This window comes from Planococcus citri, chromosome 1 (assembly GCF_950023065.1).
Source record: "Planococcus citri chromosome 1, ihPlaCitr1.1, whole genome shotgun sequence".
Classification (NCBI taxonomy): domain Eukaryota; kingdom Metazoa; phylum Arthropoda; class Insecta; order Hemiptera; family Pseudococcidae; genus Planococcus; species Planococcus citri.
This window is the reverse complement of record NC_088677.1, coordinates 54,434,192-54,459,799: the sequence shown is the minus strand read 5'-3', so window position 1 is coordinate 54,459,799 and position 25,608 is coordinate 54,434,192. Positions and strand designations below refer to the sequence as shown.

General features: G+C 33.6%; 1 protein-coding gene across 4 annotated transcripts in view; it reads right to left on the bottom strand.

Annotated features, from left to right (window-relative positions):
* Positions 1–25,608, bottom strand: part of sm (smooth) — a 104,022-nt gene that overhangs the window by 7,447 nt on the left and 70,967 nt on the right. The window contains exons 7-12 of one of the 4 annotated variants that reach the window (XM_065346295.1): positions 20,730–20,855; positions 11,148–11,391; positions 9,230–9,383; positions 3,779–3,903; positions 3,452–3,602; positions 3,223–3,337 (exon numbers count right to left, since the gene is read on the bottom strand). In XM_065346295.1, coding sequence (XP_065202367.1) covers positions 3,223–3,337; positions 3,452–3,602; positions 3,779–3,903; positions 9,230–9,383; positions 11,148–11,391; positions 20,730–20,855 — 915 coding nt within the window. The remainder of the gene's footprint in view (positions 1–3,222; positions 3,338–3,451; positions 3,603–3,778; positions 3,904–9,229; positions 9,384–11,147; positions 11,392–20,729; positions 20,856–25,608) is intronic. The other 3 variants (XM_065346296.1, XM_065346297.1, XM_065346298.1) reach the window with 3 other exon arrangements.

Sequence of the window (25,608 nt, the reverse complement as noted above, 5' to 3'; positions counted from 1 at the left end):
ATTTTGAAATTTCACGCGCCCGTACCTATTATTTTTTTAATTAAATCGAAATGTAATTTTTTTCCCCGGCGCGAGTTGTAGGTATTATAATGAAAAAATTGAACGGGAATTCGATATTTTTTTCGAATCGACGAGTTGTTTAATTTAAGTAATATGCATTTCCAATCATCTATCCATTTTTTTACCCGCGTTTTGTTAGAAAAAGTAGATCAATTATTTTAATTAATTGAAAAAATGCGGGCAAGGTGAGCATCTTTATTGTGAAATTCTAATTAGACAGTCAGATTTTTAGAACGAAATTTTATTCAACCGAAGTACTTATTCCTTATTTTTCTCTTCAACAAAGGCTCGAAATTCTCAATTTTTACTCCAGAAGCAGATATGAAAAGAAAAAATTTCGCTATTTCAATGCATCGGAAATAAAGGAGAATGTTGAAAACAACGATAAACTGAAAAATTTTAATTCTAGTGACATCAAATATCCTACATCTGTTTAAGGCATTTTATTAATTAGCCAAGTCTATATCGAGTGTTCCATTAATCTTTGCAAACATTGTTTCTTGTAATATAGCAACCATAACCACTCAAAAGTGAATTGGTTTGCTGTTTGCTGACCCTGAAAAATGAAGGGGAAAGATTACATCTCCAAAAGTGTTTCATAAACGTTCATGTGATTGAATTTTAATTGAGCTATTCAATTGGACATTATAAAAATGTTACATAGAAATTTATTTAGCACATAATATTTTGGTTTTGGATAAATTCTTCCCGCGAAATTTGTGACGAGTAAAAACCTCTCCAAGTAAAATTCATTGGAATTTTCATCAAGTTTTTAGGTCAGTCCAAATATTGTGAAATCAGATGACATGTATAGGCTCTAAAAATTAGAAATTGATCAATTTTTTTCAAAATTCCTAAAAGTCAGACATACATATAATAATATTTTAGAAGTCTGACATTATGAAAAGAATTCAACAGCATTTTTTGTAAGTTCTTAAAAATCAGACAAAATATTGTAAAATTAGGTCGGTATGCTCTTCAAAATTGATTAAGGTCACTGATCTAAGTGTCCAGTCACTCATGAGTGTCTGTCTGCCCATTTGACCTTTCAAGGCCATTGACCCGTCTGTCTGGCATCCCAAGGTCGTGTGTCTGCCTGTCTGACCTCTCAAAGTCATTGACCATTCCATTCTATCTGTCTGGTGAATTAGTCATTTATATGTATAAAGCTTTGCTAAGCAAGTATAATATAATTATCTTCAACGTGTACTGTACGTCACAAGTAAATAAACTTTCACACAAAACAGTCTACAACTCATTTCAACCCTTAACATTTGGTCCTCCGAGCCGGATGCTATCTGCGCATTGAAAAAGAAAGAAGAATGACGGAGATAGTTCATCAACAATGCAGTTATCAAGATAATCAGTCATATTGTATCATCATTTACAGTTTATTGTCGTCTACTAGAAGACATTCTTTATTTTTCAACGCGCAAATAGCATCCGGCTCGGAGGACCAAATGTTAAGGGTTGAAATGATTTGTGGACTGTTTTATAAGAACGTTTATTTACTACTTATGATTATGACGTTACATAAAGAATACATCTCAAAGATAATTATATTATACTTGCTTAGCAACGCTTTATATATATGACATATTCACCACTGCCTTCCCAAGTTGTCTGCCTGCTAAGGTCATTGACCACTCTGTCTGGCCTCCTGAAGTCATTGACCCTTCTTTATTGCTTCCCAAGAGCGTCTGCCGATCTGTGTCTTCCTTCTTAAAGTCACTGACCCGCCTGTTTGGCCTGTCAAGGTTGTTTGCCCACCTGTCTAGCCTTTCATGGGTGTCTGTTTGGTCTGATAAGGTCATTGACCCGTCTGCGCCACTTCCCAAGGTCGTCTGTCTGTCTGACTGGTTGGTCTCATAAGGTCATTGACCCATCTATGTGGCTTCTTAATGTCGTATGTCCGCCTGTCTAGCCTCTCTTAAGGTCATGGACCCGTCTGTCTGGTTTCTCAAAGTCATCTGCATGTCTGTTTGGCCTCTCAAGGTTGTCTGCATGCATGCATGTCTGGCCTCTTGAGGTCTTTGAACTACTTATCTAGCTAGTAGCTTTGCATAGTCGTCTGTCTGCCTTCTCAATGTCATTAACCCGTCTGTCTGGCTTTTAAAGGTCGCCTGTGTTCCTGCCCAGTCTCTCAAGGTCACTGACCTGTCTGTCCGGCTTCTCAGCAATTTAATAATTTTGTTTCAAGTTCTTATAAGTTAGATTTGGTATCTGAATGTCCACTTTGATAAATGAAAAAAAAATGCAAAGAATAATTAGTATTTTTTTAAAAGTTTTCAAAAGTCTAAAAAGTCCAGCATAATGTTTGGAATTGAATGTAATTTTTTCCAAGTTCTTAAAAGTCAGATCAAATGTTGCAAAAGCAAAATCAGATAAATGCTCTAAACACTGCAAATTGATCTTATTGAATCCAAAAATCATATTGATCTCTTGTAAGAGTTCCCACCAATTTTGATTGCATCCTGATGCGTGCAACTTTGATGAATTAAAATTAAAGAAAGTAAGTAAGGATAATATCGCTTTCCAAACCGAGTAAGAATCCAAACGGCTACAGAAATAACGTCCACATTCCGTAATTATGAACTTGAGCAAAATACAAATATTTAAATACCTAACCTACAATGAATAACTTTCGATGTTCTATTATAAACAAATTAGGTATTTAGATTAACGAAGTCGAAGAAATTACATTTAATGCTCCATAACTTCGCAATTCACCCCTTTAATTCTGAGGATTGGCAAACAAATTTACATAGTATGTATAAGTGGTTCTGGTTTTCGCTCTAGGTATACTAATCGAGTTATTAAGAACAATTAATGGAACACCCGGTATAACCCATATGCAAGTTGACAAATTATAATCGAATGACGCATCTACATAGCTACTCACTGCACTCGTGTCTTTGAGTTTGAACATTGAAAATTAATGGCACCCTCAATAGTCGCTTTCTCTACTTATTCGAGATGAGAAATTCGTCTTTAAAAAATGAAGAATATTCAAATACGCCAAGTTGATTACACACGTCGGCGTAATGTTATTACAATGAAGATTCGCCGTTTTAAGATGCAAACACACGCATACGCCTCTACGTATAAGACGTGAGCTTTGCGAGCATTCATAGACATAAGAGTAAAAGTAAACAAAATTACCTCTTTTAGGAAACAACTTTAAGCGTACAACTCTAATTCCTTCTAAAGCGCTATTAAACACATCGACTAATTCTTCTTCTGAAATGTTGGTTGGAGTGTTATAGAAATGCAATATCTGCAGGAAAACATTCTCGCATTAATTTTGCATCATTACGAGCGACGATTCGCCAACTCCAACTCACGTTGGTAGGTATGTACTTTGTACTTACTACTTAGTACTTCTACTTACCCTAGAAGGAGGCTGGATTCTGTTTTTTAGAGACGACACGCGATTATAGTATCTATTATGTCTATGACTAGAATAATCTTTAAACCCTTCGGTACCGTCTGGTAATGTAAATGAGCCTCTGTTTTCGCTAACGAACGGTTGCTTCGAATACCTACAACAAATCGAATCCCATTACAGGCGTCAATCCGAGAGCTACGTGTACGTACGTCGTACATACGAGCGACGCGAACGCGATGGAAAAAAAACGTGCTATAAATCACGTAGAGTGCCATTTATTTCAAATGAAAAAACTTAATTAACGCGTTAACTATATAAATGTATACCTACCCAAGAGACAATTCACGGCCATCTAACATATCGGTTGGATTTAAATTAGCCATACATCTATCCACAGCGTATTGATCACTCATTTGAACCATGGCGCAGCCTTCTTTAGTTTTTAAAAATTTTATCTAAAGAACAAAAAGAAACAAACCACGGACGCGGTTAAATTAGCCGGTAGCCGGTACTGGGCAATTACGGAGACTGTCAAAACAGCAGTAACCGTTTTGACTCTTCTAAACCTATACAGATACACTTTAGTTACTAAGTACTATATCGAGCCGAGAAAGAGTAACTTCACAATGCGAAGCAATTACGTGGTTTCCTTTTAGAAAATTCCGTCGCACGAAAATCTCGCCACAACGAGCTCTCATCACAAAACCACCAAAAGATCCCCGTAATGTAAAATTAAACTCTCGCTGGTGCACAGCCCGGCGGCCCGGCCCCGGTCCGGAATTCTTTTCAAATTCGTCAACGCAACTGACATCTTTTCCAAATCGATCCTTTTCTCGCGACGTGTCATCATTTCGTGAGTACCTCTCTACCTATTATAATGAAATCTCGTAGCACATTCGCCATGTAATTACACTCTTACGAAAATCCAACCAACACCGGGCCTAGTGTCGTAATTTTCTGCCGGTGCTCTTTTTTGACGATACGATACGATACGATGCCTTATACTCGTATATAATGCAATTTCCTTATTCCACGTAGGGTGTAGGTATGCTTATTGCTTATGTGTGTGGGCCTACATACAGCGTTTTAGCTTTGCTTCATTAGCGATGCGCGCACTTTACCCCTTATCCTGTGCTTGGTGGCGGTTTCATGTGTGAAATATTCAAATTATTTGATTTATGTGGTTAAAGTCAAAGTTGATTTTCTCAAAATTCAATTCTAAGCATCCAATGCACGATGATGACGATGGCGACGGACGTGGCTTCGGCTTTACATAGGTATTATACAGGGTGTCCCTTCCAAGAGTAATCTCCTTTCACCACAAACACAGCAATTTATTCTGAGTTCTTGAATGTTGGTTTCCTTGGCCACGGAACTTAACGGACTACCTACCATAAATCGTAGTGCTGAATAATGATGAACAGGAGCATGGATCGTGAAAAAAAGTCGGAGAATTTTGACCAAATTTAGTGGAGGCCTTCATTTTGAATTGAAAGTTAGGTACTCATGAAAAATTTTCAACTCCGGAAGTGCTTTTGGAGGGACAACATGAGTCCTCAAAGAAGGGGAATTTTTTTTTAAATCGTCGTTTTTTCGCTCCAGCCATTACCTAACCTGTTTTGTGAAAAATGGTCAATTTCAAAAGATAGTGTTTGAAATTCTACGTCGACTTGGGCTATTGCCATCAAAATCCAAGACCACTATTAGGGCCATAACGATTTGAAAATTTTCAACCGTTCAATAGAACCCTAAAAGTGATCTTGGACATTGATGTTAATGGCCCAAGTCCACGCAGAATTAAATAAGTCACAGCAAAACGAAGTGCACGTGTGACTTCGTGACCTTTTGAGCAATTTTCTCACATAATGCTCGAAAAAAATTTGTCACATCAAAAAAGACAAAAATTGAACCCTTTCAACTTTCCTAAAAATTTTTCAACCCCCCCCCCCGCAACAAGATAGATTTCTCATTTTTTTAAACTATTTCGAGAGAGTAAAATTCATTCAAATGCGAAAGATAGAGGATTTTTCTTCAATTTAGCAGTGATTTTTCAGGGTGTTACAAAATTTCAAAATAAAAAAGGCAGGGTTTTAGCAGGACTTTTAGCAGGGCATTATTCAAACATTTGGGATTTTTCAAGAGGGAGAGGGAGTGGACGAGGCAAAATTTTACAATCAAACTTTTCACTTTTCTCAAGTCTTCAAACATGCCAAGATTTTTTTCAAGCAAGCGGATGCCGAGAATATAATTTTATTATGTACCTATTTCAATTTTTGATTTTACTCGTTGAAATCGGGCGAATAAAAAACTTTTTTCAAAACGAAAATTTTTTTAATAATGTAAAAAAAATTAATGAAAAATTTCAACATTTGGAAAAAAATATACCAATTTTTCGAAATAAAACGGTGAGTTTTAAAGTGAAATAAGCAAAAATAAAAATAACAATTCTGTCATATTTTTAGGGGTATATAAACGCTGTTATCTTGAGTTATGAATAAAGAAGTTTATTATTTTTGCTTCAAAATTTCAAAACTTGCATGATTATTTGTTTTGAAAAAATTCAAACTTGAAAAAGAAAAGCAAACCAGCCCGAGTGAAGCAAGGCCAAGAAAGCGTTTAAAAATTCATGTTTTAAGAATTAAAAATAAAGTTTTTTTAATGGAGGGAAGGGTTTATTTTTATGATTGAAACTTTGAACACTTCTTGAATTTGAACAATAAGTTGTTTATAATTATGGAAATTGGAAAAAGAAGCGCATTTAAAAAGTATTTAGGTAATTCAAGTTCTAAAAAAGTCGATCAATGAGCCCTTTTCTACAAAATTTTTTTCACTACTTTCACTACCAACTTTCAAAATCACTACCTTTTCACTACTTTCTCTACTTTGTAGACACCCTGTACTCAAAGTTGATCGAATATTTAAAAAAAATAACAAAAAAATAAATCAACAAACAAACAACAAAAGTGAAAAAATATGTCCGGAAGTTGATCATTTTTACCATTTTTGATAGAAATCTTTGAAACTTTTCTTTATTTTCCGATATATTCAGGGCAGTGTCCCAGTAGGTACGTATTTCTCGCTCCAAGCAAACTTTTATTTCCCGACAACTTCCCCTCACCCCTCTCCACCACATAAACTGAATATGTTGACCAGCACGCAATTTTTTCGGATTACACAGAAAAGATCGAAAGAGCATCCAACATTAGACCACTGGACCAAATTTCAATGCAAGGGGTTGATTTTGTATAATTTTTAGCAATTTTTTATAAATTCAAATTTGGCTAAATTCCTATTAAAAAAAGCAAAAATTGATAAATTTGGGATAGAAAGCTAAAAATAGTTTTGAGCCTTTTCATCAGAGCCTGTAGCGGATCTTTGGATTTTCCAGTGTTGAAAAGAAGCTGAATTCCATTTTAGCTTTTTTTTAATATCAATAATTTTTCCAAAACTGGAATATCTTAAAATCTGCTAAAAGCTTTAAAAGGGCTCAAAACTACCACAGATCGATACTGTAGATCAAAAATAAGATGTGAACCAAATTTAATCTTTTAGTTTCTACATCAAAACTCGAATAGAAAATTTTCAAGCCAGTGGCTCTTTTACCTCTGTCACTAGATAAATCTCAAAAAAAAAAGTATGAAACAAAATCTAAAAATTGTTTATATTTTGTGCACAAATTATGAACAAAATATCATTCAAATTGTGAACCATCATTTCAAACCAGATTTCCTCGTTAGATCGGACACCCTGTATATACCCTGTTCTACAAAGTTTCACACCACCTACACTACACACTATGTCCAATACGAATTCAATTTTTCGCTATAATTTATTCGTATTTTATTCGTAAATTTCAAAAGGTTAAAATTATACGCCAACGGATACTGCTCACTGCTCTAGTTGTAGATTGTATTTTCTACATAAAGGTAAATGGTAAATACACAAAACACCATCTACGAGTATTTTCAATACGAAAAGGATCTGTTTCTGTTTTTACGTATTTATCTACTTGGGATTTGTTTTTATTTTAGGCCGATTTTCACCATCGCAAAAAAAAAGCAGGAAAAAGGAAAGCAGCTAACCAGAGAAGCAAGATATATTATCAAACAGTAGACAGGAATCCTAAAACAATAAATACTTTTGTTTTAGGGTTCGCGTAGTGGAAAAAGTTCAACTCATTAATTATTCAAGAGCTGTCAAATTCTCGTATGTACCTACAAGTTCATGGAATTCTGAGTTGAAGATGATGCGAAACAAAGCGAATTAGCGAAATATATAATGCAAGTCGAGATGTCTTGAGAATAAAACTCGCAAAAGAAATTTGCCAAATATTCGGGCGTGATTTTCGGCGATTTCGTGAAGTTTTTATTATGTTCGTTGTATACCTGCCTGCCTACATCTATCTCTAGATTCTATACTAAACTTATAAAGCAAGTGTTTCAATTGCGTGTGTGTGGGTAATTTTGGTGCTTTTGGTTTTGTAATTCAACTGTTGGCAGGTTTGTTTACCTTCATCAAAATCAAATGGAAAAACTTATTTTGCATAGAACGTGATTTTTCTCGTACAATATTATAACATCTTCGTTATTAAATTTGCGTTAAGCACAATCTAAACAGTTTTTTTTTTTGTTTTTTTAAACTCATATCCATTACCTAAGTTGAGCTACGAATATGAAAATCGCAGGTAATTTTTTTTTCTTTTTTCCTAAACCACACGTATCCTAAAAATGTTTATTTTGGAATGAAAATAATACCTCTGTAGTTAGTTTTATACCGATTAAGTAATTAATATCAACAAGCGCCACTAAGCTCCCAAAATTGAAAGCATTATCGTGTTAAAATTCAAGCCCGAAGCCCGCGCTACGCTTCCACGACGCGCCGCGGCCCGGCCAGTGACTCACGCCGTCGGGCAGTCGAACGTTATTGTACTGAATGCTTTTCAATATGAATCAAAATTCGTAAAAAATGATTGAATAAGTATTAACTTTGATTCACCAAAGATTTGCGATTTGGTTTGCTAATATAAAAGGGAGAAGTTCATTCGACTCTTTTTTTTTTTTTTTTTGAAAATCTGGAGTCATTCATTAAAAATTTTTTAATATCATTTCAAAAAAAAAAAAGATAACCAGGGAGATTCAAGCAGTCCCCTTTAATTCCATTGAAAAATACAATTTTCGCACACCACTGAAAACACACCTGCTATACTTTCGAATCAAATACTCATTCGAGTAACAATTCGCACGTCAATAAATTAATTAACGAATCCTTAGTTGATATTTTTCCATCACCATGAAAGTACAACACAGCCTGATAATATTCATCAACTTTTAATGGAAACAAGTCATATCACACGTACAACATTTTGCTATCAAACCGAACACATTTTATGTATTCCTTTCTCTTCCTCCATCATATTTCATCTTCGAATAAAAATTACCCGAAGCTCTCGAACGATACAAAAAGCGATAATTTTCGGACTCAAGAAAGAAAAAATGTAAAAATACGGCGCAACAAAATGGTTATAAATGATGAAAAAAGTATCTATACCTCGGCCTTATCAGCACACACGTTTCTATCGCTCTCAAAATGTTTCCCTCGTTCTTATCTTCCGTATAGATTCTTTTTTTTCATTCAACCAAAGTATAAACATTAAATAAAAATTTCCTAAAGATGCACAGGCTGGCGTACCGCCTTGGGGGGTATTTCAATTCAAAATGCAGATCAAGTTACCCCCATAGATTTACGAGTAGGGCTATAGTAAAAATAAAAATTTCCACTTACCCTTACTACGTTACCATATAAACAAAATAAATTGAAAAGTCGATCGCAATTTGTTCTTAGAGGATCGAGGTCATAAACCATTAATACAGGTGAACTAGCAATAGGAGCAGGTTGAAAGGTAGTCAAAGTACCCACAGATACCGCAGTCGTACTTCTGTAAAATAACACAAAGAAGAAAATTATTCCTACAAATCGGAAAATTTAGAGGCTATTTTTTTCTCAAGAATCTTACAATTAATGGTTTTATTCCATAAACCTTGGATAATTTCACGAAAAACATTTTCAAAGTCTGTCAAGAAACTGTTAAATTCTCAAAGAAAATTTTTTGATTTGAAAAAGTGGTCTGAATTGCGGAAAATAAAAAATCTTGGAGCTCAAATTTTTCAAAAAACAAAAAAATATTGTAATTTTGATTCAAAACATTTCAATGATCAAGACAAGAATAAATTATTGAGAAAATGGTTTTTTTTTTAAATAATAATCTTGAGGACTTGATTTTTTTTTCAATTTCATCATGTTTTTTTGCTTTGTTTGGGAAGTTCTGAGAGTGATTTAAACAACTTCCAAGCAGAAAAATGGGCAGCTCCACAATCTGCAAAACACGGGTAGGCGACCTGCGAGTAATTCACTTTTAGGCTCGAGAAATTAATCAAAATGTTAACGAAGATCATTTCGAGGATTTTTCAAAAATTTTCGCACGTGCATGTTTCTCATTCCTTTTTCGATAACTAACGAAGGGAAAGGTGAAAATTTTTTTCCCTAGCTCCACTGTTGAAAAAATGCTTCAATAAGACTTGTTTTCATCGTAAAAATTGAAATTTTTCTAAAATTACATATTTCTAACTGCAAATTTGTTAGAAAAGTCACAAAAATATTGACGTTTTTATTGTGAAAACGAAAAAATTCGAGGGAACAAGAAAGAGGCTGGTAGAATTGGAGGGAGGTTAAAAATAAAGAAGTGTTTTCAAAGCTCGCCCCACTTTTTCGAATTTTTACCCCACCTAATTGCCTCATCAAGGGAAATTTTCAAAAAATTTTAATCATATTTTCTTTACTCTATTTTTTAAAAAAATTTTAAACTTTGAAAAACTCAATAAAAATGGACCAAAATATGTAGCTTGGAAAACTGGTGGAAGTTTTGTCTCGAAAATAAATTACGTATTTAGAAGAATTCTGGCAATTTGATTTTTTTGATTTTCAAGGCACAATTAAATTTCAAGTTGGAGAGCTAAAATTTACCTACAGGGAATTTTAAAAAAAAAACTAAAAACGAACAACTTTAGGGTACGGGAGCACTGAGCAGAAAAAAATCATAAGAAACAAGTTCACATGTAAAAATAAGAATCAACCCCCTTCTTCAGAAACTTTCAAAATTTTAGTCTCGGAATGTCTGGGTAGCGGGTATAGTTCTGAAAAAATCTCAAATTATATTCTGCAATTATTATAGTCAGAATATGACCAAAATATTGTAGATTTCAAAATTTGTACCAGCACAATTCGACTTTTCCGAAAATATTCTTCTTCTCACTGGTATCAAAGTGCATGGAACCACGAAACGTGATGCAATTTTTGAGCTATTCCTCGGACTATTTTAATCTTTGTAGAACCCTCAGTTTTTCGAAGAAGCAGGCAGCTGCATTTTTCCCCCTAAGCTACTCTTGTTGGTCCTCATGGTCTTGAAAAGAAATGCTCGAAATCGATGACCAGGTTACCGAGAGGTCCCCTCGTAAACGTTACTCCTTAATGCTATCTTTTTAAATTGAAGTTTACCCATTTTTAAAAGCTCTTCTAGAAGACATGATAAAGTAGGATACACCCGAGTTCTTTTTTTTTTTTCAATTTCGGTCAGAAGTAGCCTCTCATAACACTACCAAGCTATACTAATCGTAATCGTATTATTAATAATTTCACTAATTACTTTTCGATACTCGTAACAGTGATACTGCCCAACGTATCGTTGTTATTGGTAGATACTCCAGAAGGCACCACTTCCATCGATGACATTACAGGTGACGTCGGAGGAGGAGGAGGCGGAGGCGGTGGTAACGGCGGAGGAGGCAATGCAGGAGGTGGCGGGGCGATAATTCCTCCTGTAATGTACGGATTACAAACATCAATTCCATTAGATGGTTCTGAACTGAAGTGGAACAACGATGGAGGAACTAAAACAACAAATCAGCAAAATTATTATTTGCTTAAAAAATAAAAAATTACTATACGTCGCGACGCGTGTGCCTATAAAATTAAGCACGCGTTATTATCAAATACGACTACATCATACTAAACACGTATAAATAAGTAAATAGGCTAGAATTTTCGATAGGCTGATGTAGGTAAAAAAAAAATCAATTCACGTTTTCTAAATCAATATCGTTTCGTGTAAATCAAAGTGCCAATCACCATATTCCTACATATTCGTAGACCTCTAAGGGGGAGAGTACCGCCGCCCCCAATAACGGTCTCATTTTTTCCATGATATGCTCTGCCATGCCACCCCTGTGCAGTCTTTTCTGGTAAGAATCTCGCGCGTAATTTAATTCTCGCTATAAATACTCGAGCTTTCGAAGCCAAACTAAACGAAAATGACGCTTAAATCAATCTCCGTTACAACCGAATATAAACTCATCTGGCATCTCGAAAACGGCGAAATTTTCCACTAGCTTAATCGTTCGCAATCGCATATAGCTCGGTGTGACCCGGGTACCCCAATACTTGTACGAATGGGTTTCTTTGGATTTCATTTCTTATACATATATACTTAATCGTCGTAACTTCGATACGCGATAGGCGATACGATATCGAATTTTAATTATAATAATCGTTAAACGAACCGAAATACAAGCTTTTTGATTACACGAGTCGAAATAATACATCGCGTCATCTGAAAATTATTCCATTCCCCCTCCCCTTCTTCGACACTTCTCTCGTCGGCCTATATTATTTAAACTTTATCGATGGAAAAGTTCACAGGTCAAAAATTACGATGTGCGTTATAAAACGCCTCGACTTGACTTCGTTTTCGTATAAATTGTAGTAGATACGAAACGAAGACGAAAAAAAAGTCGAGAAAAATTCCGTATCATGTTACCTACTTTCGTAGGTAAAACTCGAAAAAAAAACTTTTCAACATTGTATAAGTAAAATGCTATATCACCTTTTTAATTTCAGAGTCTAGCAAAAAATGCGAGAAGACAAAAATAAGTTCTCAAAGAATTCGAGAGCCAAATTTTTTCTCAATAAAATTTCGCTATTTTTCATCTCAGACGCAAATAAAAACGCCCCCAAGCCCACCCTGCCACCCCCAACAAAAAAAATACGAAAGCATCGATGAAAACAGAATTCATTTGAGTATACCTATTAATAAAATTGTATTATGGATTTTAAATGGTTGAATCAATAAATCTTTACTGATTAATCAGTGAAATTGGATATTTCGCTGAAAAGACTATTGAATCACTGAAATTTTTATTACAAAAATGATATTGAAAAAAAATCGTTGCCTAAATCGATCATTTTCATATTCTTGAATTAGTGATTTAATCGTAATTACTCAACCAGTGGCAGAATATTTTCGAGGAAAAATTTCAAAAAAATCGATTTGGTATTCAATTTACACGATTTTGCTAATCCTCCTCCCCCCTTCCCTCATCCTAATTTCACCATTCCGAGTTATTCCTGGAGTCTCCAGAGCGATTTTACATTTCTCCATATTTTTAAAATTTCTCCAGAAAGGGTAATAATTAATTTGAGCAGCTAAAAATCAAGTTGGGGCCTAATCTCAACCTATTTAAAAGTTGGGTTGATGAAATTTTAGTCGTGTTTCAGACCATACTCTTTCCAAAAATCGCGACTAAACATCGAGTGAACTTGCCTGAGCAAAAAAAATATCCATGATTTAAGACTTTCCTTGAAGAGGAGACTTCACATTCATTTTCTTTCATTTTATAATTTTCAACATTTTCAATCAAAGGCACATTTCAAGACCAATTGAGGAGAAGGAAAGGTCGAGTCAGAGAGTAACATTTTCAACAAACAGTTTCCTAATCTACGAGAAATCGCGTTTGTAGGATCCTTTAAAAAAAATATGATTTTCCCAAAATTTCCTCGATCAAGTAAAATAATGAGAAAATACGCGCAACAAAATTATCGTTATTCAACTTTTCCCATCGCATCAAATATTTGTTATTCCAAACTCGATGCTTACTCGTCAGAATTTTTTTCCCGATTCAAAATTTGAAAAAAAAAATAATAGCTTTTTTGTCACATCTCGCTCCATAATAACTAAATATCAAATTCAGATGACGACCCAAAGTCCTCCAAAACGTAACCTAGAGACTCCAAAAACGCAAAACAAAATTAGTATTTTCAAAATAACGAAACGTATCTTCTATCCTACTCAGTATCCATACGTATTTTTCGAGGTGGAAAAATCCATCTAAAAAACGACTAGAATTACTCGTCGTATAATTCGCTTCCATTATAACCGTATATCGAGCTCCCGAAGCGAAACTAAAGGTAAATTTTATTTTGCACGATTGATAAACGACTTTTAACTCGAGAATCGGCAAGCTTTCATAATACAACTGTCGATTGCCTCGGCAATCTCATTTACATAACCACAAAGTGACGAAAAGGTTTAAAAAGAGAGAAGTCTAAAAAACGTTTCACGAAATTAAATCTGCCAATGCCTTAGCCGAAGCCGCAGCTGCAGCCGCAGCGGCGTAGCGTACAAAGCTTGCACCGTTGTCACCTTTGTCCCTAGACCCACAACTACCCGAACGAACGCAAGTATAAGCTTTCCAATTACAAAAAGAAATCCATTTTAGAGGCAAAAATGCAAATGAAAATCAATTTTTTTCTTCTTATATATCCCGTAGAATAGAAAAGAATATGTAAATGAATTGTATACTTATAAAGAAAATATCGCGTTAAATTCAACCATTATACACCAAAGTTTACTCGCCTCTCCTATCTTCCTATCTAAGTATTTTTCCTTCATATACGTGCCAGACGAGTGACTATAAGATTGGAAGTTAAAAAGGTCGCTTGTTTTTGCGACTTTTTTCAACTCCTCAGTCCTTATCCATTGTGTACTTCTACTTACTGCCTTTTTTCTCCAGTTCAACTCGTAGTAGGTACCTTCTACCTATATAGGATAGGCTACGTAATACGTAAAACGTAACGCGGACATATCATTAGAAAAACTTGAAAAACGCTCGACATTTTCTGCTTAGTGCTACTCTAACTTTTCAACTTGAGCAGATATTATAATACAAGATGAAAGAAGGATGCGATGAAAAAAAACGACGGCTCGGGCTCGAGAACTTGTTACCTTGATTAAATATATCGCCTACTGAAAATAGAGAATTTGAAAAATATAAATTCAACTTTTACCTCTCCTTTTTATATTAATTTTTTACTTAATATACCGAGCACCGACAGAGTATCCGGTAGACAACGACGACGAAACGCTCAAGACATTTTTCAAACAAAATATTAAAAATTTTAAAGCAATTTTCTTTCCTTTTTAAATAAATTACCACGGTGAAAAACCATTTGTCAATCTGTTACTCGAGTGGAAAAAACCTCCACCTGGTTACTTCTTTTTACGTATTTTAAAAATGTCCATAAAATAGGAAACATTGATACGATATATCGACTGGTTTATTTTCTCGGTGAAATTGATATTGAAATTTTTCACTTATTATTTTGACTATCCTTAAAATAGTCCAAAATAAAATAATCGTTTCCATCAGGGCCAGATTTCAACGTCCGAATTTAGTAAGTATTTTTTCATCGACAGTTTCACCAAATTTTATATATCTATCAACGAATGGAAGAAGAAACGAAGCAAATCATCTGTATTTGATAAGGGTTCAACTTATGGAACACAAGCCAACGTAAAATACGCGTACGATAAGAAGTGATTGCCTTTTGATTGGAACATGGAAGTAAAAATCAAAAATGAAAATATTATTCGAATGTCAACGGTGGTTAAAATTTTTGGAAAAAAGTACCATATTTCGAATAACCCTTCCGCTTCTCGGAGCGAGAAAAATTTGTGATATTTTCGCGAAAGGCAAAAACAATTTAAAATTTCCAACACGAGTCGAGTTGTGTTTTCATTCGAATCGAAGCACATATCTTTTCGGTTCTAGGGTCATCGCATTTATCCCACACACATCGTAATATTGTATACAGAGAAAGCAATACAAATAAATGAATGTTGCACAGTGGAACGAAAAAACACAACGAAATCGATGAAGGGCAAAAACAAGGAAATCAGTTACAAATATAAAAATACTATATCGTAAAAACGGATAGGATACAGGGGAAAAAATTAAATTACGAAAAGAATACGTTAAATAAAATAGCGATAGGAAAATATCTGATAAAACTATACCAATGAAAATGGCAAGAAAAAAATACCGCCGCATATTTTCAACCTTATATACGTATGTATAGCATCTTCTACACAAAGTATAAAGGTTTAAAATGTAAAGCAGATGAAAGAGTGAGCGTAGATAATATATCGATGATAGAGAATTGCTTTTTGGCTCTCATAAATTTAAATTTTAAATTACTTCGGGAATCTATACCAGCTATAAATTGAAACGCGTATGAAAAATTCAAAACTATAAAAACCGTCGTGGTGAAGTGTTTTGAAAATTATTCGAAGACTGCTGACAATTTATGGAGGAGAAAAATTGACGAGAATTTGCTTCAGAACATTTATAAGTCAGTCGAATGTAACATCGAGGGCTAAAGTAAAAACTGAATACCAATTAGTTAATGGTCAATGGTCATTGGTCATAGATCACAAATCGTGTTAAAATATCCAAAAACTGAGAGGATAGTTTTAGATTTCAAAATTTTTTAAAAAAATTTTAAGATTTTTTTTCATATGAAAAAATTGTTGAAATACAAATTCAAATTTTTCGTAATAAATCTGCGGTGTCATTTAAAAAAAGAGAGGATTTGAAACGCATTTGAAAAAGTTTAAACATCACAGGACAATCATCAGATTTCAGAGGAAATGAATTTTCTTTAGAAAAGTTTTAAACAGTCATTTGAAATGCAAAACCAATACAGAAAATTAATTAAAATTTCGCGAATACAATAAAAAATAATTATGAGCCATTCTAAAGGTGAAAAAAATCATTTACAACACGATAAAATTGATTCATCTTCTCACCACCGCAACCCCCCTCCCTCCCCAAAAAAATCATCGAATTTCCAAATATTCGTCAATTTTCCGCAATCAAATTTAGCAAAATTTACAATATTTTAGAAAAATTTCAAAATATTTTAAATAAATACTTATCCCACTTTTGAAACAATTTGCTTGATTTTAAAAGCTAAATTAATATTTCTGGAGGGTTTTTCATGATAATTTATTTCCATTCATAAAATTTTACTCAACTTTGACGCCACTTTTTTCAAACAAATTTCATCATTTTCCATTTTCCTCACAATTTTAAACAGCGGTATTGAGGAGATTTGAAATTTTTCAAAATGATCTTCAAGTTTGAAGAAAACTTTGAACATTTAGATAAAAAATTTTGACTCGAGAAGAATCGTGAATTTCACTTTTTATTTGAAAAATTGAGGATTTTTTGGAAATTTAAACGACTTTAATTTAAGAAACAAAACAAAAAACAAAAAAGAAATGGTTCCATTTCAATTCTACTTTCCTCTATTAAATTAAAGCACTCAGCAGAACTATTTTTTGTCAGTATTTGCCTAACAAGGGAACCCTCCCACATGATAATCTCCGATTTGAATGAAACTTGGACTGGTGGAATGAGGACCTCAAAAAACCCCCATCCCCCAATTTTCAGCTGCTGAAGTTGATTTTTCGATTTTTGACGAGCGTTTGAAGTTTTGTGTAGGTACACAGGTAAAGTTCTTCTGTAAATTCGAAAAATGGTCGTTTCTCCCCACCGCATGAACTTCAGCAGCTGAAATTTTGGTCAAAGAGTCTATGCTTGATACCTAATTGACTAATACTACCGCCGGCCGGATCTGGAATTATCATCAGAAATCGAATTTTTTGCCCAACTGCTGGTTTTTAAACGCCATTGAAAAATTTGAAAAATGAGTCAATTAAGCTCTTCTAATGAACTTCAAGGGCTCAAATTTTGGTCAAACAGTCTCTGCCGAATACCAAATCGACTCATGCCATCATTGGCCGGATCCGGCCATCCGTTCAGGAAACAAGATTTTTTACTGTTTTTTCCCATGTTATGAATGAATTCAAAAAATGGCCGTTTCTCCCCACCACATGAACTTCAGCAGCTGAAATTTTGGCCAAAGGGTCTCTGCTTGATACCTAATCGATAAGTACTACCGTCGGTCAAATCTGGAATTATCATCAGAAATCGAATTTTTTGACTCATAACATGAGAAAAAGTATAAAAAATACACAAAACTTCACACGCTCGCCAAAAATAGAAAAATCAACTTCAGCAGCTGAAAATTTAGGGATGGGGGTTTTTTGAGGTCCTCTTTCCACCTGTCCAAGTTTCATTCAAATCGGAGATTATCATGTGGGAGGGTTCCCTTGTAAGTAATACACGAGATAAATTTTATCAATTCATCAATTTCTTTCAACTTATCACATGCACTTTACGATATTCAAGTATAGGTAAATAAAAATACACAGACGTAATACGCAATAAATACGCTAGTTATAGGTAGGTAATGAAAATGTATTCACACGTGGCCAAATTACACGGGAAAATATCCGACTGCATAATCTCGAAATTCCTCTTTTCAGCAAAATCTCTTTTGTAGATAACGGTATGGGTATACAGTCAAGCTTTATTAACATTATTTCACCCAAAACAGATAAAAAGAGATAAGATCCTCGAGAAAAGTAAAGTATACGACCTAAGCAACATTAATACTTGAAAAAAGAAACATCAAATCCTGATTTTCCCACAGATTGTCCTTCTTTCTCAAAACATAGAAATGGCTTGTAACTTTCAAAAAGAGGGGAAAAAACATCGGCAACCCAAATCTTCAACTATGAATCTTTAGTAGGTATGTAAAAAGGGGTAGGAGAGGGTTAAAGGTTCACGTATCCCCATTTCTCCGTAAATTAGTCGCGTCCTTTTGGGATTGTGGAACTCTATTAAAAAAACAATTCAAATTTATGCATCAAATTTGAGCACCCTTTCTCCATACTAGAGTCAATTTAGAGGGGCTGAGACTGAGCCTGTGAGCCTTCAGATTTTTTTATAATACTAATTTTCGGAAATAAATTTCGATTTCCTTTCGATCGATTTCGATTTCAGTTTTTTTTCGTAGTTTTTACTACTACCTCTTCGCGAACGAACAAACAAAGAAATAAAAAGAACCATTTCGATGAAAGATTGTGATGCATTCAAGTGGTCCGTTATTAAAATTTTAGAAAAGTAAATGGGTGTTCATCTGATGGACCCAAAAAATCAACGAGAAAAATCTGTACTTTTCGATGTTTGCCCAAAATATCAGAAAAACAAAACCTTTTGATTGAAAAAATATCACACTTCACGGGAGGAAAAACTTTTATATGCTCTACGATTTTGAATCTTTCCATTTTTTTGTAAGTAATCAAAAATATAGGTAAGTATTTTTTTGTTATTAAAAATTGATAAAACAACTCATGTCTTCCATGAAATAAAGCTGCCAAGGAAAAAATGAAAAAGTAACACTTCGCAAGTGGGAAACATCTCTCACAACTATGTTGGTTTTTGTTTTCTCGATGTATTTTGAAAAGCCAATAGTTTGTGATGAGTCAATTTTTCATCACGATTCACGAACAATCAATTTAAGGTGAATCGGAACTTTCCTGCTTTTGCTCGAAAATCTCAAAAATACTTATGGCCTCCTGCAAAGAAATTTTATACTCTAAAATTTCATTCTTTCTCATTTTTCTCATTGTGCCCTAAGTATTAGTTTTTTTCAAAAATGTATTGAATGTACGTACTAGTATTTTAAAGGTAACCTAAGTATGGGAATTTTTAAAAAATTTTCATAACAAAAAAATTAATTTTTGGTTTAATGAGAAAAACAAAGAGAAAGAAGGTGGTAAAACATAAAATTTTCCACGGTACAATTATTCATAATTTTTTAGGTAGCTTTACTTTTGAAAACTGGTGAGATTTGGAACCGTGAAATACATCTGTTAGGCTGGATAGAGCAACAAAACACACTGTGCTTTTTCTCAAGAAAATCGACCCAAAAACCAGCAACAAATCGCGACAAAACGGCAAAGGGATTAAAAAAAATTAAAAACAGATGCTATAAAATCTCAGTTAGCAAACTGAAAACAACAGCTTATACATTACACCCGGAAAACGAGCGAAATTCTAATATCTCGACAATGAATTATCAATTGCGTTTATTACAACGGCGATGAACGCTTTCTCACGTTGATAATTAAATCGTCTAGTTAATTTAAATTTAACAAGGAAAAGTATAACTTAAAAAGGATACTCGAAAATTACGTTTTAAATAAAACGACATCTGATAAAACAACGCTGAAAGGAAATACTAATTGAAAATTATCCAACCCTCGTATAATTTGTATCATTAGTAACGGCGAAAAAAGCACCTAATTTTGGCCATTTTTTTCCTCCTCCGCCACTCAGTCTAGCGTATCTCATTTTTTTTGTCGTAGTCGTCTTCGTTTGTCGTAGAACAAAACGCTTCGTAGAATCGTTTACATTTTTAAAAATATATAGTCGGTAATCAAGCTCTCTCGGTGTTCAAGTCACAGCTTCTCTTGCCTTGTCTTAGGTAAAAAGGCGATAATTTTTCACGTCTAGGATTCGCCTTAAAGCTCTTCATCCTGTCTGTACTGTACATAGGTAGTACCTACTACGTCAATAACCGTGGGAAAATTTCCACCAACGACATTTCCCCAGCGTTGGGGTTTTGGGCAGCGCTACAGGGGGGCAAAACGGTAGCTTAGGCAGTACAACGAAAGCCGAGTCGAGTTCAAAAACGTAATAAACTTTTAAATCGAGTCGATTAATAACACGGCGCCGCGTCTGCAAAAAGATAACTCATAATTGAAAAGATTTCGGGGCCGATAAAACGAGCTCGAGCAGCCGGGACCGGGACCGAGTCGGGGCCACGCTGCAGGAAATGTAGCCTACGCCGCGCCGCCGAGTGCTAGTGGGAAAAAAAGGCTAAAAACAAGGGTATTAAAATAACAAGCGGAATTGAGACCGGCAAGAAGAGCAAGCAAATCGCAATAGCTTCAGCCAAACCTAACCGGGTAAAATTATTTTTCATTAAGCATATAACGCGGAAACGTATATAATAAATTACTAGTCCGTAATTACACGACGACCTTTAGGAATCGGAAAGGCATTTAGTTAAGTGCACCGCTAACAACATATTCTCGCGTCGACAAAAAAAAAAAAAAAAAAGGAGAGAAAAGGGGAAAAAATAAAGGTAATTCTATACCGACAAATAATTCGATTAAACTGAAATAAATTATTCGTACCTAAATACGACGAAGGGCGTGTCCTGTCAATTTCTATTTGAATAGGTTGCACCGAAGTAGTCTGAAGTAATCCTTTTCCTACAGGTTCGGGTAATAACGCTGGCCTATTGCTGGTATGAGTTTTGCCTGTACCAAACAGAAAAAAAACATACGAGAAAAAAAATTCAATTAACTTTCAAACATAATGAATACTGTCAAAACAGTGACAGAGAAAAATAGTTTTTCGCCATAATTTCCAGGCTTAACTCGTACTGCGTTTTTTTTTTTTTTTTTTTTTTTTTTTTCATCAACGAGTTACTAGGTACATAATAAAAAAAAAGAAAAAAGAAAATCCTCGTTAACGGTAACGTTTATTTTTTCAAATTAATAACTTTAAATACTTTACCGGAAATTTTTTCTCGTAAATTCGCGGCTCGGCGCGAAAACCAGTTCGTTTGAGATCACATTTAATCCTCTCATCATGTCACAAATCTTGCACATAGACAAACATATCGAACTTGTCGCAAAATTCACCCAGAGTCATTTAGCTAGGTACAGTTTTTGTTCACCTTTAGGTACGTGGGAAGGTACAAAGGGCTAGAAAATTTTCAAAAATTGTCACAAAATGAAAAATTAAAAGGAAAGAAAAACAAAAAAGATTTATAATCTAAAATAGTGGTGGTATCAGTGTTTGGTTTTCGTATAAGCACATACGAGAGTACGATGCTGTATACGATTAGGTAATTGTGTGTGCTGGATATTCAAATTTGAAATGGAGTTGCCGTTTCTCGAGACAGGGATCTCGTCCCGAATATAATAATTTTAAATTACTTATGTTTCAAAAACAGATCCGACTCGTTTCCATTTCCCCAAATTAATGGTTGCAAGATGAATTGAACAAATTTTGAATTACGTAATTCCACATACGAGATTTTTTTCTTCTTTTTTCAGTCTGAGAAAGGAATTTGGAGCTTTCGTATTGTTGCATCCACCTACTACTCACCTGTTTTTTTTTCTTAAATTTAATTTTTCGAAACATTAATTCATCTGTGGCAATCTATACCTACCTATAGTAAGTATGCCTATCGCATAAAAAAATTGGAAATTTCTTTCAAGTGTTCGAAAACAGATAACAAGAATAATGTTTCAACAGCCGAAGAAAAAAGTTGATAAAATTTTTAACAAATAGTTCGAAATTTCTTTCTTTTGTAAAAACTTTTCGAGAAAAAAATTTTTTGAAAGCGTTTGACAAGCTTTTAAAAGGTTTAAGTTAGTAAAAAATCAATTCGAAATAGCGTCGAAGTCATGCATCACATGAAACGCATCGATATCTTTTTAAAATTCCATTTAAGTAAGTCAAAAGTAGGCCTAAGTACGTAAACTGTATTTGAAAATAGTTTTTCTTAAATCGGTTCAGGATCAACTTAAAAATTGAACGTTTTTCTTCGAATGAATCTAAATTAATTTCAAGTAGGTATTCGAATTTTACGTAAAATTTTCGATTACATTTTAATAATGTTTTATTGATTTGAAATTATTTCATTTGATTATGTATAAATGATTCCATTTGTTTGAAAAATATTTTCACCTGAAAACTGTTAGGGCAGGCATCCAAAAAAATCATCAAATCAAAATGCAGGTCTTTATGGAACCTTTCCTAAATTTTCAGAGGATCTTAAGCGCAGTATTTCTTCAAATTTATGTTCACCCTCTTCTCAAAAATGCTTTTAACTGTTAGAAGTATTTTTGGAATGCGCTTCTAGCTCGTCTTTCTTCAATTCTCTTGTATCCCTTTAAGATGAGAATGATTTTCTTCCTCGAGTCGTAACTGGTTCACCGAACTAAGATTTTCCTCACTTTCTTTTTTTATCTACTTCAAAAGAAAATTTTTTAAAAAGAATTTTGACCAAAAAAAAAGAACTTTTGAGTTGGATTCAGTAAATTTTTGGTTTTCAGCACCACTTTGTTGAATGCAGAACTTTTTTCATCATTTCCAGGACTTGTATGAACCTATAGCTGAATTTGCATATAATTTTGTCAAAAAATATATTTTTAATGTACAATAAAAATTTTTTATTACATTATTCGTAAAGTTGATCTCTGAAATTGAAAATGTAAAATTAACACTGTAGCATTTGGAAAAAAATAAAAAACATTATCTGCTAAAAGTACATATTTCAACTTTAGAACAATTACGTTATTTGCTTCAAATGAAAAAAATCGTTCAAAAATGTTCTCGATCGTTTTGATTGAATTTTTGAAAATAAAATTGGATTTAAATATTTTTCATATCGATAATCGATTGAATTTTTCCAAAAAGATTAATTCCTTCCAAAAAATACATTGATAAATTGGCCAGAAAGAACATTCAAAATTTCTCTTTTTGAAACACTTATGATATGAATTACTATCTTTCCGACTCCCTTCTCCAAATTAAGATAGGCTGAGAGATTCAAGAAGGCCCCACTTTAAGATCTTTCAAAACCTTGATGAAAATGGTTTACAAAATATCCTATATTACACGAAAAAAATTTCAGCTCTCCAAGTCGATATTTAATTTTTGCTCTCCTTCCTCCCTCCCACCCATTCCTGTAAAACTGGTAATTTTTTCAAAATTTGAATTACTTTTCCTCAAAAAAATTTCATTGGTTCCTTTTCACTTTCTTTTTTTGGAAAGAGTGGGAAGGGAGGGAACGTAAAAATGTTTCTTCATGTGCTAAAGATCATGGAAAAATTTTGAGGAAAAAAAATGGTTCTGATGCTGTTGTTTTCACTCAAGAAGACCATTTTCAATGAATTTTTCTCTTCATACCTTTGCCCTACATTCTCAAAAAAGTGTTCTCACTCGCTCCCTTCACTAAACAAAATGATAAAGAATGACGAATATTTTATTATCAAAAATTTAAACATTGAATAACATTTTCCCGAGATTATTCGAGCTTTTTATACCCATTTGAGAAAATGTATGTAGAACTTTTCTTCAAATTTTTAGTGAAATTTGTAACTATCGATGTAAATTTTTGAAGCTTTAAAGTTAATAAAGAAACAGTGATTCAATAAAAAATGGATTTTTAAATTTTTTTTTTCATTATTATTATCATCTTTTACTCAGTTTTGAAAAATCAATTAATATCTGATTCTTCAATTTTTGAAACAGAGCATTGATTATATTTTTTCCTTCTGAGAAAACATCTGAATAAGATCCAATAATCAATTTTTGTGAAATTGAAACATACGTACAAGTTGATTTTGAGTACCTAATAAAATAATGAAATCGATTCCTTTTAAACCTATAACTCTAAGCATTTAGATCTTGAAACCAACAGCCTCTGCATCAACCAATGGAAAAAAGTAAAAAAGAAGAACGTAGATAAATGAATTTTTTATGCAAAACAAAAGCTACCCGGAAATTATTATACTTTTTTGTAAAAAAATCTTCTACCTCAAAATTATCAAAAATTGATCTGCTAAAACAAAAATCACACAACAAATTTCCGCCAGACTTTAATTAAATAATCACAACCTTTTCAAATTATTCCCAAATAATTCCATTCGAATATTTTCAGCCCAACAAAAGGATAATCTGCAAAAGCATTAATTCCCAATTTGAAAACAAAAATAACCAACCTTGATCGTTTATTCGTTTGACAGACATCAATTCGAAATTTCGAATGAGCTGAAAAAGAATCTCTTGATTTAGCAAGGCTTCGATTCGAAGCTGCCTATTTAAATCTGCACGCGTATAAAACGAAAATTCGAACACAAAAACCCAAGCAAAAAGCACTCAAAAGCTATACGAATCCCTGTCTCGATCGGCAACCTTGGAAAAATCATGTCTGTTATTATTAATTCTTATATGTTTGTCTGTGTGCAGTGCAATGATGAAGTCTCTTCCATAAAGTTAAATTGTTTTGTACAGCATTAGTATTAGATGATAAAACGATATCGTGTACATTTGACCATTTAGGATTATATTACTAAGTACACATATTATACATATATAAAACAATGGCTATGGCGGCGGACGACGTGTACGGCGCTTTTATTCCTCGTTTTTATATATAGTAATACATTACTCGTATAAAATTTTACAACGGATAAAAATCGAATTTCAATCGACGACGTCAAAGCTGTAGTTTATTTCGACCATAAAATTCAACGCTCAGAAATGACCCCCCGAGGGAAAATATTAAACAATAACAAAACATAGTCGCCCCCCAAAAAAATTCAATACACTCGTGCACGTAATCTTATAATTTCCTTCGACTCCCCCCCCCCACCCCTATGATATTCTCATTGTCGGCGTCAAAAACCCATTGTTCGTTTTATAGATGTGTAGGCCTATTCACAGCCTTCCATCAAACATTCCGCTAGGCAAAATCTGTTTAAAAATTAACCAGCTTTTATGTTCATTTGATACCCACGACCGCGACATCGGCGTCGTACTTACAACAAAACACGAGCGGCGATAAAAAAAGAGTTTATAAAAATTAACAAAACCGCACAAGTCTTTATCGAATTAGCCTTTAAAGTTCAGTTTTATACGCTTTGTAAAACCTCGAGCATTTGTACAAAAGAAAGACTCTTTTTTTTTTCTGAATCGAAAGCAAAAAATATACTATAAAAGTTCACCGTTGTTTTGTTCTTGTATTTTTTTTCTCTGCAACATTTCGCGAGTAAATTAAATTCCGTTTTAGAATATTTCCAGCTTATACATCGATAAATTATCCGAGCGAAGTATCAACTGAACGCGTACACAAAGAAGAAAAATAAAATTGTGAAATTGAATATTTATTTGAAGAATACAAAAAAAAAGAGAGAAAAATCACAGTCGACGTCGCATCTATACTTATAGGAAAAAAACTCTCGTTCTTGTCGCAATTGGAAACTTTTTTTTATT